Source organism: Arabidopsis lyrata (genome assembly GCF_000004255.2).
Source record: "Arabidopsis lyrata subsp. lyrata unplaced genomic scaffold ARALYscaffold_1, whole genome shotgun sequence".
NCBI classification, from domain to species: Eukaryota; Viridiplantae; Streptophyta; class Magnoliopsida; order Brassicales; family Brassicaceae; genus Arabidopsis; species Arabidopsis lyrata.
Genome location: NW_003302555.1, coordinates 10,244,207 through 10,260,833, shown reverse-complemented (window position 1 = coordinate 10,260,833; position 16,627 = coordinate 10,244,207). Strand labels below are relative to the sequence as shown.

The 16,627-nt window shown below is 34.6% G+C and overlaps 5 protein-coding genes across 5 annotated transcripts; all 5 read right to left on the bottom strand.

Moving 5' to 3' along the window:
- Positions 1–69: 69 nt before the first annotated feature.
- Positions 70–3,334, bottom strand: LOC110224767 (transmembrane protein 214-B). Its single transcript, XM_021011772.1, has 10 exons — positions 2,687–3,334; positions 2,455–2,592; positions 2,164–2,352; positions 1,811–1,948; positions 1,578–1,696; positions 1,368–1,500; positions 1,158–1,287; positions 999–1,078; positions 771–911; positions 70–665 (listed from the first exon to the last, which is right to left on the bottom strand). Exons 1-10 carry the CDS (start codon positions 3,188–3,190, stop codon positions 393–395), a joined length of 1,845 nt encoding a protein of 614 aa, XP_020867431.1. The 5' UTR covers positions 3,191–3,334; the 3' UTR covers positions 70–392.
- Positions 3,335–3,810: 476 nt separating this feature from the next.
- Positions 3,811–7,722, bottom strand: LOC9326629 (4-substituted benzoates-glutamate ligase GH3.12). Its single transcript, XM_021011014.1, is given in 8 exon segments — positions 3,811–4,430; positions 4,432–4,615; positions 4,618–4,805; positions 4,909–5,685; positions 5,796–5,832; positions 5,835–5,887; positions 6,055–6,247; positions 7,588–7,722. Coding segments are annotated over 8 exon segments (1,716 nt in total). The 5' UTR covers positions 7,688–7,722; the 3' UTR covers positions 3,811–4,246.
- A 1,415-nt stretch (positions 7,723–9,137) lies between these two features.
- On the bottom strand, positions 9,138–10,240 carry LOC9326628. Its single transcript, XM_002890520.2, has 2 exons — positions 9,567–10,240; positions 9,138–9,485 (listed from the first exon to the last, which is right to left on the bottom strand). The coding sequence occupies exons 1-2, from the start codon at positions 9,796–9,798 to the stop codon at positions 9,292–9,294; spliced, it is 426 nt and encodes a 141-aa protein (XP_002890566.1). The 5' UTR covers positions 9,799–10,240; the 3' UTR covers positions 9,138–9,291.
- Positions 10,241–11,219: 979 nt separating this feature from the next.
- Positions 11,220–11,976, bottom strand: LOC110225187 (protein RALF-like 3). The gene has a single exon (XM_021014236.1). The coding sequence runs from the start codon at positions 11,566–11,568 to the stop codon at positions 11,299–11,301; it is 270 nt and encodes an 89-aa protein (XP_020869895.1). The 5' UTR covers positions 11,569–11,976; the 3' UTR covers positions 11,220–11,298.
- A 185-nt stretch (positions 11,977–12,161) lies between these two features.
- On the bottom strand, positions 12,162–13,184 carry LOC9329329 (protein RALF-like 2). The gene has a single exon (XM_021014308.1). It carries the CDS (start codon positions 12,754–12,756, stop codon positions 12,445–12,447), a length of 312 nt encoding a protein of 103 aa, XP_020869967.1. The 5' UTR covers positions 12,757–13,184; the 3' UTR covers positions 12,162–12,444.
- Positions 13,185–16,627: the final 3,443 nt, after the last annotated feature.

The window sequence follows — 16,627 nt, the reverse complement described above, 5'->3', positions numbered from 1 at the left end:
TGGGCACTGCTTCTCAACTTGTGAGATTTCTTCAGAAGATACAATCTCGGAAGAGTTTTGGCATGTAGATTTGGGGGTACGAGCTTAACATAAGAGCAAATGGAAATATAACGTTATTGTTCCAGAAAAGAAAAAAACAAAGAACATCTTAAATTAGACAGTCTCAACTCTCAACTACAACAACTTTTTGAGCTTTGAAAAAAACTCCTCAAAAGTACATGATTACAAGAGAGAAACCTCCTTTTCTCACTCTTTAGCCTCCTAACCTCTCCCTAATGCCGGTCAGGTTTGTAATCAGAGAGCATGGAAAAGGCGGCTTTTCCAGGACTTCTCTACACCGACGATAAAGAGTGTACTTCTCTTGCTTATCGTCCCCCTCATATGTATTCCCTTCAGTTCTTCAACGCTGTCATTACTGTCTCGGCGAATTTGTTGAGGTCCAATGACTCCACTAGGTTCTTTAGGTAGGCTATAGCCTCGGGGTTGGCAGACACAGCAGCAGCACCAGCAAAACCAGTAGCAGCCAGAAGTGCAGCAGTGGTAGCTATACTTTTGATGCAGCCACCACTGGAGAGTTTCCCAGCGATCACCTTGCAGTACTTGTCTGCGTCTTTGTAAAGGGACTGGCTTGAACCATTACCTCCCTCAGCAAGAGCTTCCTCATTCTGTAGTTTAGTAAAACATAGTTGGATCAGAATCAGTATTTAATAGTTGATGGGTAATTAATCATTGGCCGAGAGATATAAAAGATGGAATATTAGTTGTGGAACCTTTTGCCTCAAGCTCTTCATTGTTTGGTTGAGAGTGAGGGTTTCAGCAGGAGTCAACTTGACAGAACGCTCCTCCCACTCGTCAATAAGCTTTTTAAGAACAGCGACACTGGCTTCCAAATTGTCGGTATAAAGATTCTCCTGTTGACCCGCAAACCGGAAACGCCAATAAGTAAAAATCCAGTCACGAATAACCTCTTATGTGGGAAAAGAAAGAGTGATTCCTACCCAGTGTTTGCAGCAATCAACGTTTTGGGTGAGAGCCCAGATAGTGATTGCAGCCACTTCCTTGGCTAATAAGGGATTTTCTGTACCAAGACATATTACAAAAATTTTAATTGCACCGTCTTCTACAGGACGTGTAGGTAGGAGAAAGGTTTGTCATACCTTCCCCGGCTGCTTTCAGAGCAAAAGTGAATATTTGCTGTGTGACTTGCTTCATTGCCTTACTCCCAGGAGCACCAGCAAGAGACACCTCCTTCAGTAAGGGATATATTGCCTCAAACCTCTCTGTAGCCTGCGCGTCAAACCATTCTAGAGGTCAAAACCAATCCTCATTCACCTAAATATTGCATTCAAATCTCAACGTTACTTTACCTTCACTCTTGCGGATGATGCAGGGAATGTAAGTCGAACCAAGATCTCAAACGAAGGAGGTGGAATCAATCGCTCTCCCTTCCTAACAGCCCCATTTACAAGTATGGTCCGGGCCTTCGGGTTGGACAAGATTCTGCAATAAAACACAATAACCAAGATTAGATAATCATCACACATAGACAGAACATCATATGAAGAAACTTAACTCACCTCTCAACCAACTGAAGGATGAGATCCCTTGACTGAGGATTGCAACTCTTGCTACTGACCACGGGTAACAAGTTGTGCGCCAACGAGTACAAGCCTACTGATATATCACCTTGGGAGGCCTGTGCATAGTTAGCAGTTAAGAGAAGGCAAATTTCAGAAACTCAATCATAAAAACAATAAAGGTTATGGTAATTTTGGTTCTTCGTTTATATTAAGAATAGAACTTCACACACCTGAGCCATCATCCAAACTGTAACTGGAAGCTTATCCTGTCCCTGATACTTGGGATTCTCCCTCAAAGTTGGCAATATATTAGTTAAAGCATCAGGTTTCTTACGCAAAACCATTGCTACCGCCACAAATATCGCAACCTATTCATCAAAAGAATTGAAAAATGATGAAGCTAGTAACACAATGGTAACTGATAACAAGTTCAACCAGATCGACAATAATAGACTGATAAAAGAAAGTGACTAGTATGACCAAAAATCAGAAAGTAAATTCGACATATGCATCCACAACACCTAGGCAATCTAATTGGTGTAATTCAGACCAACAAGACTATAACATTCAGCTACCATAATACCTGAGATTTCGACGAAGCATTTTGTGCTCCCTTCTTACCACTCTTGGCGCCTCCTTGTTGTACAGCAAAGTCAGCAAGAATACAATCCAACCCCCACAATACAAAGGCTCCAAGTGCCTCAATGGGACGTTGGTTAATCCAATCAGCTGATGTCTTATACACAGCTTCAGGAATATGACAAAGTGGAATCTGTTCAAGAAGATGTCAAACAATTACATTCCCATACCTACACCATTACATAGCCCAAAATAGTCAAATTGAAAAAAGGATGAACAAAGAGGTATTGCTCACATCGATCAACTTGGACAAAGGAGACTCCTTGAACGTTTTCACCCAAGGAAAATGCGCTGATGATACCTGAGAGAGTGATCTCCCAAAGTAATCAGCATATCTCATCAGCTGAATCTCTGGTTGACTCGCATATGATTCCTATCAAAGATTCAATTTTTACTTACCAATAAGATCACAACTTTCGACTAAAAACTAAACAGATCAAAGCGCAAATTCACATCCATGCACATACCGAAGCTTCAACGAGAAAAGCTGCGAGATTAGATACATCAATTTTAGCAGCAGCTTCAGCTAAAGTAACCTTAGGCTTCTTCTCCTTCTTAACCTTCGGTTTCTTAACTTCCTCCACCTTCAAATTCTCTTTCCCCACCGCGATTTCACTGTCGCTGTCATCAAAATCATACCCTTCGTCGCCGTATCCGTTAGATCGCCGTTTAGATCTCACTCCATCCGACGCATCTGCAACATCAGAAGCCTTCTTCGCCGCGAGGATCCGTCGATGACGATCTTCAGCTTGCTCCTCAAGAGAACGGAAGATGTTGTCTCCTCCATTGGATAAAGCTCCATTGGGAATTAGTTTTCCGGAGACAACATTCGCCACCGCCGCTTGATCCGCCGGTTTTTGCTTCCGGTTACGTTTTGGGTACACTACTTTCTTCCAACCATGGTCGTTGTTGTGAGAGTCACCATTGGTGGTTTCAAAGCCATTGTACTCCACGGATTCGATTGGATCCATAGCTTTTTCGAAATTAAAAATTCAAACTTTTTTCTGTTTTTTTCGTTTTTCCGGCGAGAAATAAAAATAACGACGACGACAAAGAGACGACGTTGATGACTGGACGGAGAGTATAAATAGGTTAGAGGTTAAAATATCTTATTTAAAAATTAGGCATTTATTTATTTATTTCTTTTTGTCGTCGATAATATGACAATTATTAATTTTTATTTTATTTTCGTTGTCGATAGTATGATATTTATTAGCATTTACTTTTCTTTGAGCAAATTAAGAAACAATAGTAGTATTTACTATACTCGGAATAACGAAATTATATGATGCTTCTAGTCGATAATATATACTTGCCAACAATAATAACTGGATTTTGGTAAGTGTTGGTTGTATTATGTATACGAATTTTCTGGATTCGAATCTGGATAAATAAGAATATCCAGCCTTAGTCCAAATCCTTTTCATATATGTGTAATTTATATAATGACCAGAAAAATATTTTAAATTATACGTTTATTTTTTAAAAAGATGGACCATTTATTAGAAAATCCATGATAAACAAATTTCAATTTTTTTTTTAAAAAAAGATTTCAAACCAAAGAAAAAAAGAAAAATGGAAAGTAGCGCCGGTGGCGGTGGTGGTAATCGGTGGAGAAGTTCGTGACTTCGTGCAATAGTCAAACAAATACTCTCTCATAAAGTCAACGATATTAAAGGGCTAAATAACAAAATTACAAAACCATGCATGTGGTTAATTGTCTATCTTCATCACTACTTACGTTTTGTGACAAATTAATTAAATTTAATTAGTACGTGAACACGACGTGATTATAACATGCGAATTTGCTATCATATTTACTTGTTTGCATGTCTACAATTGGAAATTTTGTCTCTCACAAAGAAAATAATGATCCTGTCCTGTGAGATCTTTTATCGCTTATACGATTAATTTAATTTTGTTCAAATTAGGCTAAAAACTGTTGTATGGCCCAATTTGATTGCTAGCATACGCATTACGCACTAACGCACATGCATATTTTATTCAAAACTAAAAAACATTTTAATCTATCCGGTACTGAAGAATGTGGCTAGTGGCTACCACATTTTCTCTATTACCTCCAAGGCTTTTGCAGATTTAATGCACCTCGGAGTCTTGTATTGGCCAATAGAAGCACCTTGTGAGATGAAGAAATCCATGAGAGAATCAAATGTCCCTTGACGCACCACTTTGATCTCCAATGGTCCTACATTCCTCCTTAAACCGACAATTCTTGTAAACCTCGTCAAGTGAATCCTCCATTAGTAAACAACACTCCGAGAATGTCTCTTGTTTGAGCTCTATGTGCTTCTTGCTCTTCTTGTCTTTGTTTTTGTCCTTTACTTCCCAATAAACTACGTAGTGACCCGGGACAGTGGAGATATCAGCATAGCTAGCATGAGATCTGATGAGTCGAGAGTGAGTTTTCCGCGATTCACGGCCTTAAACAGATCATCCTCGTTAGTTTTGTCCAAGTCAATGCTTAAAACCACGTTGTCTCTTCTTATAAACCTAAACTGAGGTGCTTTGTTGTGGAAACCAGTTACCACTAGAATATCTCCAACTCTTATTCTATACAAGCCTGAAGCAAGAAAGAGCAAGAAAAACATTCACATTCACAACATCAAATAATAGAATTAATTAATTTCATGGTTTTTAATATTCATAATGTTTTATCATTTATTACCTGAAATTTGTAACCACAGCTTCATAAGAACATCCGAGTTTGACATCAGCAAGGTCAACAACATTGTTCTTGTCTCCATCCACAGGTATGAACTCGAAGTAGGACACGTTTGGCATGAACGTGTACGATACATCTTCAGGCTTGCACATAGGATTGAGATTTAACCCGAATTGAGTCTCCGAAGAAGCGTAGATTGTTGAAATGAGAGGTAACATATCATTAGAGTAATAGTTCAATGTGGGAACATACTGCACCATCGAACCAGTAACAATAGTTTCAATATATTTAGCTTTTGGCCAAAGTCTTGTTACTATACCTTTCCAACATTTTTGGTTGCATATTTTTTCAATGGTGTTTGCCACTTAAGGTTGAGGCCCACCAAGAACTAGAGACACGGAATCTCGACAACCTATGTCCGTGATCCACTCGCTGAGCTGCCCCGATCGTATGTTTGACCACAACTCCTTCTATGAATCTTCAAGAAACTTTATTGCTCGGACCATGACTGAGGCGAAGATGGAACCCATTCTTGTAACCTCGTTTCTTTGAACTAGACCACAAAGCAAATGGCAGTAGAGATTTTGTTTGTTGTCTGGACATAGAGTGAGTTCATCTGGACTGGTGTACGTGTAATACCAGTTCGATGGACGGTTCTTGAAATAGTTGCTCTTTAAATAGCTACTACTTGCGACGCGAGCGGGCAAGCCAGAGGGAGTGATGGATTCGAGTTTAGTGAAGTAAAACATCATCGCCTTTCCTTTCTCCACATTTTTCACATTACTAGAAATTAAAGAACAAGAATTAATGATTTTATTTATTTATTTTATAAGTAATATATATCATTCATGAGTTTTCGTTTATATATATATATATATATGGATCGGACTTACTTGCTTATAACATGCATCCGAAGATCATACAAGAATCTAAATATTTTTCATTCCATGGCATCATCTTTTGTGCTCCCCCTGAAGTTCCCGAACTACAATCAACATTTTAGGAATTAGGCTTTGAAATTTTCACATTTGAAATTTACAAAACGATAACACAATATATGATAACATGCAACGTAAAACAATAATGACCTTAGGTCTTGTACTCGCAATACATATATAAGAAAGAAACCATGACATGAACCTCTTGTTTTACCTTAGTACGAAACCGGTTATAGGCTGGGCTGAAATGACATTCGAGGGCTCTCCATTCACTACACGTTCGATTTATAGCTTAACATCGTCATAAGTCACCACTGGTACGTTCTTCTTGAAAATCTCTTTATCAAATCTTCCACGGAAGAAGCTTTGGAGATAATTTGTGTTTGCGTTAAGTGTGAGTATTTCCTATTGGGAGATCGATGAGATCGACCCAAACCGAATCGAGATCGACGGAGATACGAACCAAGATCAAGATAAGATTATGGAAAGATTGTGGATTTGTCAATATCGAAGTTTAAGAAATTTAGCATTATCTCTACATATATTATTTACATTTAAGTTTATCTTAATTTAGAGAACTTAGATTTATTCCATCTCTATATAAGAGAATGTACTTTGTATCTTTATTCTCATGAGAGTCTATTATAATTTTTCCTAAACACTTTTGTGTTATTTACTCTCATCAATTTATCATGGTATCAGAGCCTTGATCCGATTTCTTTGGGTTAAGGTTTTTTTTGTTTCCGTAGTTATGAAAAAAAAAAAGAAAAAAAAAAATGTTTGACCGTCCCAATTTCTTTTTTCTATCGATTTCAGCTTCTTTTCTTTGACCTATCCCCAGCGTTTCTTTTCGTTGGAGACTTCTTATTTGTCTTGCAATTACAAGTAGCAAGACTTCTCTTACTCCCATCGATTGTTAAAAAAAAAAAAAAAAAAAAAAAAAAAAGAAGAAGAAGAAGAAGAGAACATGTAATTGTGTTTTCTTATGAGAGAGAAGAAACTGGCCATTATGTGGTCTCTATGAAGATGATTCGACTATCATCACGTTCTTAATAACAAGAAGATGATGATGGCGTTTATACTAGATGTGGGCCACGAGGCTTTTGATGACTCCGACGTGATACGATGCTGATCCGGCGGTGACAAATTTGAATCCGACACAAGTTTCTTCATGAACAAGATGTTCGAAGAGCGACCAACACTTATGATTTAAAATCGATGGAAATACACAACTACGAAAGATGTATTTTCCACTAATTTGACCCTACGGTAGGGTTTAAACGCCCCACGACCGGGTATAAACGTCGATGACCTAACGGCTGGGTATTGTAGCCGCTTTGAACCCTACGACCGGGTATAAACGTCGACGATGACCCGACGGCCGAGTATAAAGCCGTTATTCTGAAGATTTGTCCAATCTCACACATGTTACCACGTATGAGCTTGCCGGGGGGTATTGGGAGATCGATGAGATCGACCCAAACCGAATCGAGATCGACGGAGATACGAACCAAGATCAAGATAAGATTATGGAAAGATTGTGGATTTGTCAATATCGAAGTTTAGGAAATTTAGCATTATCTCTACATATATTATTTACATTTAAGTTTATCTTAATTTAGAGAACTTAGATTTATTCCATCTCTATATAAGAGAATGTACTTTGTATCTTTATTCTCATGAGAGTCTATTATAATTCTTCCTAAACACTTTTGTGTTATTTACTCTCATCAATTTATCATTTCCTCCAATACATTGTCTTGTAACTGCGTTACATTTGATGTTAAATCCTCTAGAACCTTCAGTTTATCAATGGGTTTTTCAGTGAGATCAGAGATTATACTCATATTTGGTTAACTCTAATTCACATGAAATTAAGAACTCCACACTTGCTTCTATAAATAGAGCAAGAAAAAATAATTAATAAATCACAAAGCACCTGAAATTGATTAAAAGTCAGATATATCGTGTAAAACGATTTTTGGAAAGATCTTAAGCTACTAAAAGATTCTTCATGTTTGTACCTTAAGAACTTGGGATATACTAATATATGCTTGATAATCTGTGATCTCTAAAGCCAAGAAAATTTATATGTAATGTATGGACTCAACTTCCTCGGATCCTCCGAATCACATGCATATGAGAAAAATGAATGGAACCTTAAACTTTACATTAAATTACTAATATTATCTTTAACATACCAATCACATGCATATCAGTAAATAATTATGAACTAAGTGTACTTTGAGTGTATATCACTCATCCATGTTTGATGTTTCATTTATAATTTCCGTCTTTTGTAAACCCTAGTTTGAGTATATCAATTTATATTAGTCGCAACTCGCAAGCATTGTATTTGAGCTAGCTATTTATGGGTTTTAAGCTTAATTAGTTGAATAGAAACTAGTAGATAATCACATTGAATAGCACCTTTTCATCCATTGGATTTCTTCTTGAAATCTTCTAGTTAACTCCGATATTCATGATTTTTTTTATTCGTTTTTATTAATTTATTACGATACCACCGTCCAAAAATGAAATGGTCAATGTTCGTTTATGAACTCGTCATTAATTTTGCTACAACCCTACAACAAGTTGTCTTATATGTTGGTCTTTTGTTTTTTGGAGTGACTTTTGGTTGAGGCAAATAAACTTGTTGAAAACCCAAATTAGATCATTTAAATTTCGAAGTAGATGCCTCATGAGGTTTTCAAGAGTTAAGAAAAAGGATCGAGATCACACGCCATAAACCGACCAAATCTATTTGGATAATGTATTCACATGTAACTATGTAAGGTCACACTCACATCCGAGTTCAATATTTGTACATTTTTTACTTCTATATAAACCAAATGTGTGATTTATGCTCTAAAATATTACTAGTTATAAATTTTGTATTAGAGGAATATCAACCGGATGATATTTTAAAAATTAAGGGATATGTCATGTTTTTGTAATATAGATTTTATTCCTAACGTGAAAGTAGTTGTTTTGTTACTCCAAGAGATATATTAACTACCTGTCTATAGATAATATAGAAAACAATAACCAATAAAGTTACTCCTGGAGAAGAAAATGATCAAATCTCTCCAACAACAATTCCACATGCTGTCGTCTCTGAACCACTTGCAAAGTCGAATATACTAAAAGAATAGGACCATGAACTTTTCACATTTTTTGTAATCTAAAGTTATTAACTAATTTTAAGCAATGCAATTTTCACATTTCTGGTAATCTAAAGTTCTTAACTATTTTTGTAAACAAAAAGAAAACTCCATTGGAGAACAAATACCAAAATCTAAAGCCAAAGAACTTGAAACTTTTATTTCCTGAAACCATCATAAGAAACAAAAACAAATCAAAAGTTCAAAAATAAGATAAATCAAAGAACAAAGACACAAACCAAACATGAGAGCATTCAAAGAAACAAAGAAGACACACATATATGTCTCTAATGGGTAGTCACTTTAAGACTAAAAGATTTATTAATCCAAGCCTTAAAACTTCCACCAGATCCTTTCCTAGCTCCATTATTCGGAAAATTCGATCTTCCATTGTCTCCCTCAACCTTCTTCTCCTCTGGTTTCTTACACAACATAAAGTTCCTCACTCCCACCGACCCAATTGCTTCCCACGGACTCAAAGCTACAACAAACCAATCTTTATATAATCACAAAACAGAAGAGAAGTGTATAAAAATCAAAACTTTGGTAATTATGAACTCACCTGCAGGTCCAACCATAGGACAATAAAAAACAAAATCGTTGAAATCAGAACCAAGAATCGGAAGACGACCTTCACGAGCATAACATTTCAAAGCAGTATCAATCACAGCTGCAACAAGATCACTTTCATTAGCAACGAACCGGATCGGACCAGCACTACCAAGAAACGTAACGCTGATCAAGATTCTGTTTCCTTTAACAATCTGATTATTCTTCTTCTTGTAAAGCAACATCTTTTCAAAAACCCAGAAATTCAAAATTGAAAATTAGATCGGAGACGATGATGATGATGATGATGATTTCACGGGTCGAGGCCAATGCAACGGAAGTACCAGCCTTCTTTGCAAGAACCGAAAGCGAAAACAGAGTCTGAAGAGAGAGGGATGATGTAAAAGCTCGCCCTTTTTGTTGAAAGGGTGAGCTTAAGATTATCACCTATCGGATTAGTTTCCACCATTCACAAACGTCACCGGAGTTTAAAGATTACAGAGAGGTGAAATTTTCCGACGAGGATTTGTCGGGATGTTTTCCGGTGGTGAAAGGTGGAAACTTTAAGGAAGATTCCGAGAGGAGGAGGAGGAGGAAGAGAAAAAGGAAAATCGAATTTGTGAATTTGATGAGAAGAGATGATCAAGAGGCGTGTAGAGCTATTTAATCAAGATTAGGGCATAAAGGTTCTTTTGGGAAATTTTTGTTTTTGTGTTAAACGCGTTTTGCTTTTTGTTACCGTATTTTAAGAGGAGATAATGAAAAACCCAAAACAACATTATGGATAAGTTTCTTCTGTTGTATGTATCACGAAATAAGTGTGGTAGACTATGAATTTTCTAACTTCCGAAAAATATTATGTGATTGAATTAATGTTTCTTATTGGTCACTTATTTCATACTAGAAAAATAATCAGTAAAACTGACAATATAACAACCATAATTTGTTAATAGATGATTTATTAAACATTTGACGAAAAGGGGAAAATTCATCCATCACTAAAATGTAAATCAACATTTCAGAGATTTTTTTTGTTGATGCAAAATTATATCTAGACTAAAGAAAATTATAATGATTTTATATTTGCATTTATCATCAAAGATTGACTTTGAACTTGAAAACAATTGATCACAGTTGTATTTTGACGACGAAGATCAATTTTCTCAGATATACATCTCTTGATTTTAACGGTGCTCCAAAAAAAATAAAAAATTTAATGGTACTAGTATACATATATGATAAATATAAGAGAATATCGATTAACTAACATTAAAAGAGAAAAAAAAAAAGTAACTAATCATGCATGAAAAATATGAGAGAAAAATTCCATAAAAATACACCAACTATTTATGAAAAATTTATCCTTAATTAAGCCAAATCGTCCTTCGTTACACGTATATGTCTCTCATTTTTTTATTCAGTAGAAGACAGTATTATTTTTAAACATATTAAAAAGAGTTATCTATCAAAGAAACTTAAACGTTTCCAAAAAAAAAAAAAAAAAAAAAACTTAAACGTTTCTTTGATAGATGACTCTTTTTAACTTGGTTAAACGTTAGTTTCTCAAATTCTCTCTGAAAGTTGGCCATTTAGTAATATTACTCTTAATAGAAATTAAGGAAATGCAACCATATATACTTTGACAAAAAAAAAAAAACCAAAAGAATTGCAAACCAGATAATTATTCGTTTAATGATTATTGACTTTTTGTATAACATTAATTGTTACATATAGTTCGAAAAAGTTTATCGACCACCGTCACGCTGACATCTTGTAATTTTTGAACATCCTCGCCGGTACGGATTCGCTGGTTGTTTTGGTAGGCACGTTTGAGGATATTTAGGATCACATCCTCGTATTATTATTGGTGTGTACGGATTCGTTCGGTCTTCACCAAATGTCTTTTTTGGATATCCAATTTCTTTACCGGCTTCAGCATTCATGATGCTTAAAAACACAAATGAGACGAGTATTGCCACGAGTATAAACCTATTAGTTCCTCTCAAGTTACTCATGATTTAAATTTTTGTTTTTGTGAACTAACAATAAAAAGGTTCAGTCCGTTGTATTTATAGTGGATCAATCTTATGAAGGATCTATACATATTAGTGGTTTAAGTATTTTTTTTTTTTTGTTTAGAAGTGAATATACTTGTCATAAATATCTAATCTTTAGTTGTAAATGTGTCTTAAATATATATTGGATGGTCTATTAAAAAAATCCATGTGTCATTCTTTGTTTTTCTTAAAGAGGACTTCCAATCCTTAGTATTCATAGTGAATAAAATCCATACATATTAGTGTTTATATGTGTATATATTTTAAATCAGTATTCTTTCTGGGGGAGTCTTACAAAATGGATTTACTTTGTCTATATTTTTTTGGAAAAGGATGCAGTAGTTTAGGCCATGAAATTATTGGTTTATCTATTGGAAAAAATTAAATATCATTTGTCTTTATTTATCCATATATATTAATTAAAAGAAAAATAAATTTCTTTATTCTATGTTTCATTATATATATATATATATATTCAAGGTAAAGTTTCCATACCTATTACAATAGAAAAATTGTTTTTACAAAAACAAAAAAAAAACAACACAAACTATAACAATTAGACAAAATTCACATTGATCTAAATGTTGCGAGTCCATTCGTTAATAGATGTTGACTCAGATAGTCAGATACCAAATGGAAGTAAAACAACATCAATTTATATGGCGAAGAAAGCCATTTTTCTCGGTTATGCATTTCTTGATCATAACAGTAGATATATAGGAGACCAAAGTGAATTAAAGAAATACAAAATCATAGATTTATTCATTAATGATCGTAGAATTGCATTAGTTTCATATGATTATAGCATATCTATAATCTTTAATCATATATTGTTCAGAAGAGCTGCTTGGCCTTTGTCATCACCGCGACTACATCTAGTACTTTTTGAGGATTCAGAAGAGCTGCTTGCTTATCGCCATCGCCATCGCGTTTACATCTTGTAATTTTCTCACATCCTCGCTTGTACGGATTCTCTGGTTGTTTTGGTCGACATGGTACTGAAGGATATTTAGGACTACATCCATGTGCACCATCACGTCCTATTGCTGGATATCCAATTTCTTTTTGAGCTTCCACCTTCATGATATTCATAAACACACATGATAACACGAGTATTGCCACGAGCATAGGTCTTATTGCTTCCATCCTCGAATTTTGTTTTTGATTTTACTAAAATATATATGTATTTGCATATAGAAAACAAAAGTGAAATATATAGTGTTAAAACTATTTTACGAAGAATTGTCTATACATATTACTGTTTAAGTAAATGTGATTTTTTTGTTAATCAATATGAGGTGAATTTACTGTTTCAATCAAATATCTGGAATGATTTTTGTTAAGATAACAAATCTTGTGTTGTTGATTCATGATTTTTATAAAATCTAGTGTTATTGAACTATAGATCTATATGTACAAATTAGTTTTTATTGTTGGGTGATTTCCTACAGGAATCCACTATATTTTTTAAATCGCCAAAAAATAACCTATTGAAAATTTGAAAATATGAAAACCAGCTTTTCTTTTCTGTGTATAATACTCTTCATGAAATTGTTTCTTACTCTTTTGCAACCGAAATATTAGATTAAAAAAAAAATCAAGTTACTAATTTAAACTGAAAATAAATTTTTTTTTTTTTAAATATCGTTTGGATTTAACTTTTAAGTAAAACATTATTTTGAAGAAAAAAAATGTTTTGTTATATGAATATTGAATTTACTTTGTGTAGATCTTTAGACGTATTTTTGTCATAAAATTACTTTGTCTAGATCTGTAGATGTATTTATGTCACATAATTTACTTTGTTTAGAATTTTAGATTTGTCTACTATATATAACTTTAAACTAAAATTAGTAAGCAATCAATTACATAAAATGACATTATAAAATAGTTACAACTAAAAAAAGATACAATTTTCTTTCAAATTAATTGAGTACCTTTCTTATTTTTTTTTTATTTTACACTATTTAAAAATTAAAATTTTGTTATAAACCATATGGATGGACTCCATAACCGGCCCATGGCCCATTAGGGTTTTACCTTATTCTCTGTATCATGCTATTATCCTTGTATATATATCCCTTATTCTATTAATGAAAAACACAGTTCACAACACGTTATCAGCACGATAGCCTCTTACCCTAAAAAATTAAAAAATCCCGAAACCCTAAATCTCTCTCACAAAAACCAAAACCCTAGCTGTCTCTGCAAACAAAATTTTAAACTCTATCGAGATAAGTTTTCTGTTCATATTTGTTTCTGCACGAATTTTGCACGGATTATCTGTTATCAATCCTGTCTGTATTTCTGCACGAATTTTGCACAGATGATCTGTTATCTATTCTGTCTGTAGTTTTGCACGAATTTTGTACGGATTATATGTTATCAATTTTGTCTGTATTTCTGCACGAATTTTGCACAGATTATCTGTTGTCAATTCTGTCTGTAGTTTTGCACGAATTTTGCACAGATTATATGTTATCAATTTTGTCTGTATTTCTGCACGAATTTTGCACAGATTATCTGTTGTCAATTCTGTCTGTAGATTTGCACAAATTTTGCACGGATTATTTATTATCAATCATGTCTATATTTTTGTACGATTTATGCACGGATTATATGTTATTGATTCTGAACTGTTTTATGCAGTATATTACAGAAACCCTATTTTTTTTATTTTTTTTACTAATGTAATAGCCATGTTTCTATGAGCAAAATTTTGAGTTTCTCAGGAATCAGGATTATATATATTGAGATTTTGTAGGAAGTCCCAATATTTCCAATCTCCGTATCAGATCTCGGGTCTCTGTTTCACTTCTCCAATTAAGATAAGTGCTATTTATTTATTATGCTTTATATACATGATCCAATTAAAGTTTGATAAAATAAAATTGGATGAAAATTGGCACATGTGATTTGATTTATGATTTTTGTTTGGAGAATTAATTGAGAAGTTAGTGAATGGAAAGATGTTTAATGGCATGATAGATTGAATGTTTTAATATAAACCCTAGGTTAAACCGAAAGTAAACCGAAACCCTAAATCCTAGGTTAAACCGGTTTAATAAACCCTAAGTCACGGTTTAGGATCAAGTTTCCCATATAAGGAAAGTTTCCAGAAATAGAAAGTTTCCATAAATAGAAAATCTCCATAAATAGAAAGTTCCATATAAGGAAAGTTTCCAGAAATAGAAAGTTTCGTAAAATAGCAAGTTTCCCAAAATAAAAGGTTCCCTAAAATAGCAAGTTTCCCAAAATGGAAAGTTACCAAAATAGGAAACTCCTTCATAAGGAAATATTCCAAAACCCTAAAGTACACGTTTGTTTAGGATTTCTTTCTAGATGAGAAATAGAAAGTTTCCATATAAGAAAAGTTTCCATAAATAGAAAGTTCCACACATAAAACCGAAACCCTTGAAAAAACCCTAGTACTATAAATCGCGGATGCTAAAACCCTAAAACTTAACCGCGAAATCCTAATATCCTAATCTAGTATGATCCGATTGTTTGGTTGTTGCATACTAAATCAATCTTCTAGGGTTGATTTCATCCATATATATATAACATGATTGTTTAGAAAACACTTGCTGAAGACAAGCATGGCTCGGTCTTAAATACCGCATGACTTGGTCTAACCGATTACATGAGTTCTCATTTAACTCTATATATTATAGATATCAGAAATCAACTATTATGAATACACGGCACTCAATGCCTCTGGTGACAATTATTTAAAATAGGCTTTGGACACTGAGATTGTCCTAAAGGAAAAAGGGCTTGGTGAATCTATTATGGAAGGAAACAATGTCACCAGAAGAGAAAGATATAAGGCTATTACTGACATACGCCATCACCTCAATGAGAGTCTCAAAATCAGTACCTCACTATTAAGAATCATCTGGACCTCAGGACAGAGTTGAAAAAAAAAAAAAAAAAAAAAAAAAAAAATTCAATATAACCACCAAAGAACGGTGCTATTACCCAAAAGCCCGATTTGATCGGAAGAATCTCAGATTCCAGGAATTCAAATCCATGAATGAGTATAACTCAGCACTATTTAAAATAGTGTCAATACTGAGATTCCGTGGTGAGGAAGTTACTGAGAATGACTTGCTAGAGAAAGACTTGCTAGAGAAAGCATTCTCGACCTTTCACACAAACAATATATTGCCTCAGCAACAATATCGTGAAAAAGGTTTTTACCACATATGCAAGTCTAAACTCTTGTTTTTGGGGAGGACTCCTCTGTAGAGAGTGCTAAGGAGTGAGGCTTTGGAGAAACCTTGATGAGAACATTGATTCTGATATGATACTTGCTGAGCAAAACAATGAGTTACAAATAGTGAAATGAGACCTCCTGGTCCTACCCCATTATCAGAAGCCCGTTGGGCTGAAGAGCCTAAAGAGCCTAAAGAGACTAAAGAGTCTAACCACGTCTAAAGAGATAAGTATCATGGCCACAGTCATGGTAAATGGAATGAACGTGGTAGAAGTGGAAATTATAATTTATATGATCAAGGAAACTATTCATATGGTTAAGGCCACCGACCCGACTTTGGTCATAATCGAGGTAGGCCACGGTATACCCAAACCACAACACTCAAATAAACTTGTTTGCCACTGATGAGGAATGGGGAAACCATTGGACTAAGACGTGCATGACACCTAAGCATCTCGTTGATCTCTATCAAGAGAGTTTGAAAAGAATCTAGAAGCTCATTTAGTTCATCACGATGGTGAAGAAGATTTCGACCATGAGATAGATGACTATGAGAATTCAATAAACGAAATATCTAAAGACATGGTTCATTAGCCAAATTGCGGGTATAGCTAAATTTAGTGAAGGCTAAGGGCAGGCCCATGGCAGGCCCATGGCAGGCCCATATTCCCAAGGGCACGCATCCTCAGATGCTTCATATTCACCCAGCCCAAAGGGGCTTGTTGAGTTTCAAAGAAATGTGTTTGAATGGTTTCCACATTGAAACTTAGGGTGAAGGGAACAAAGGATTCCCATATA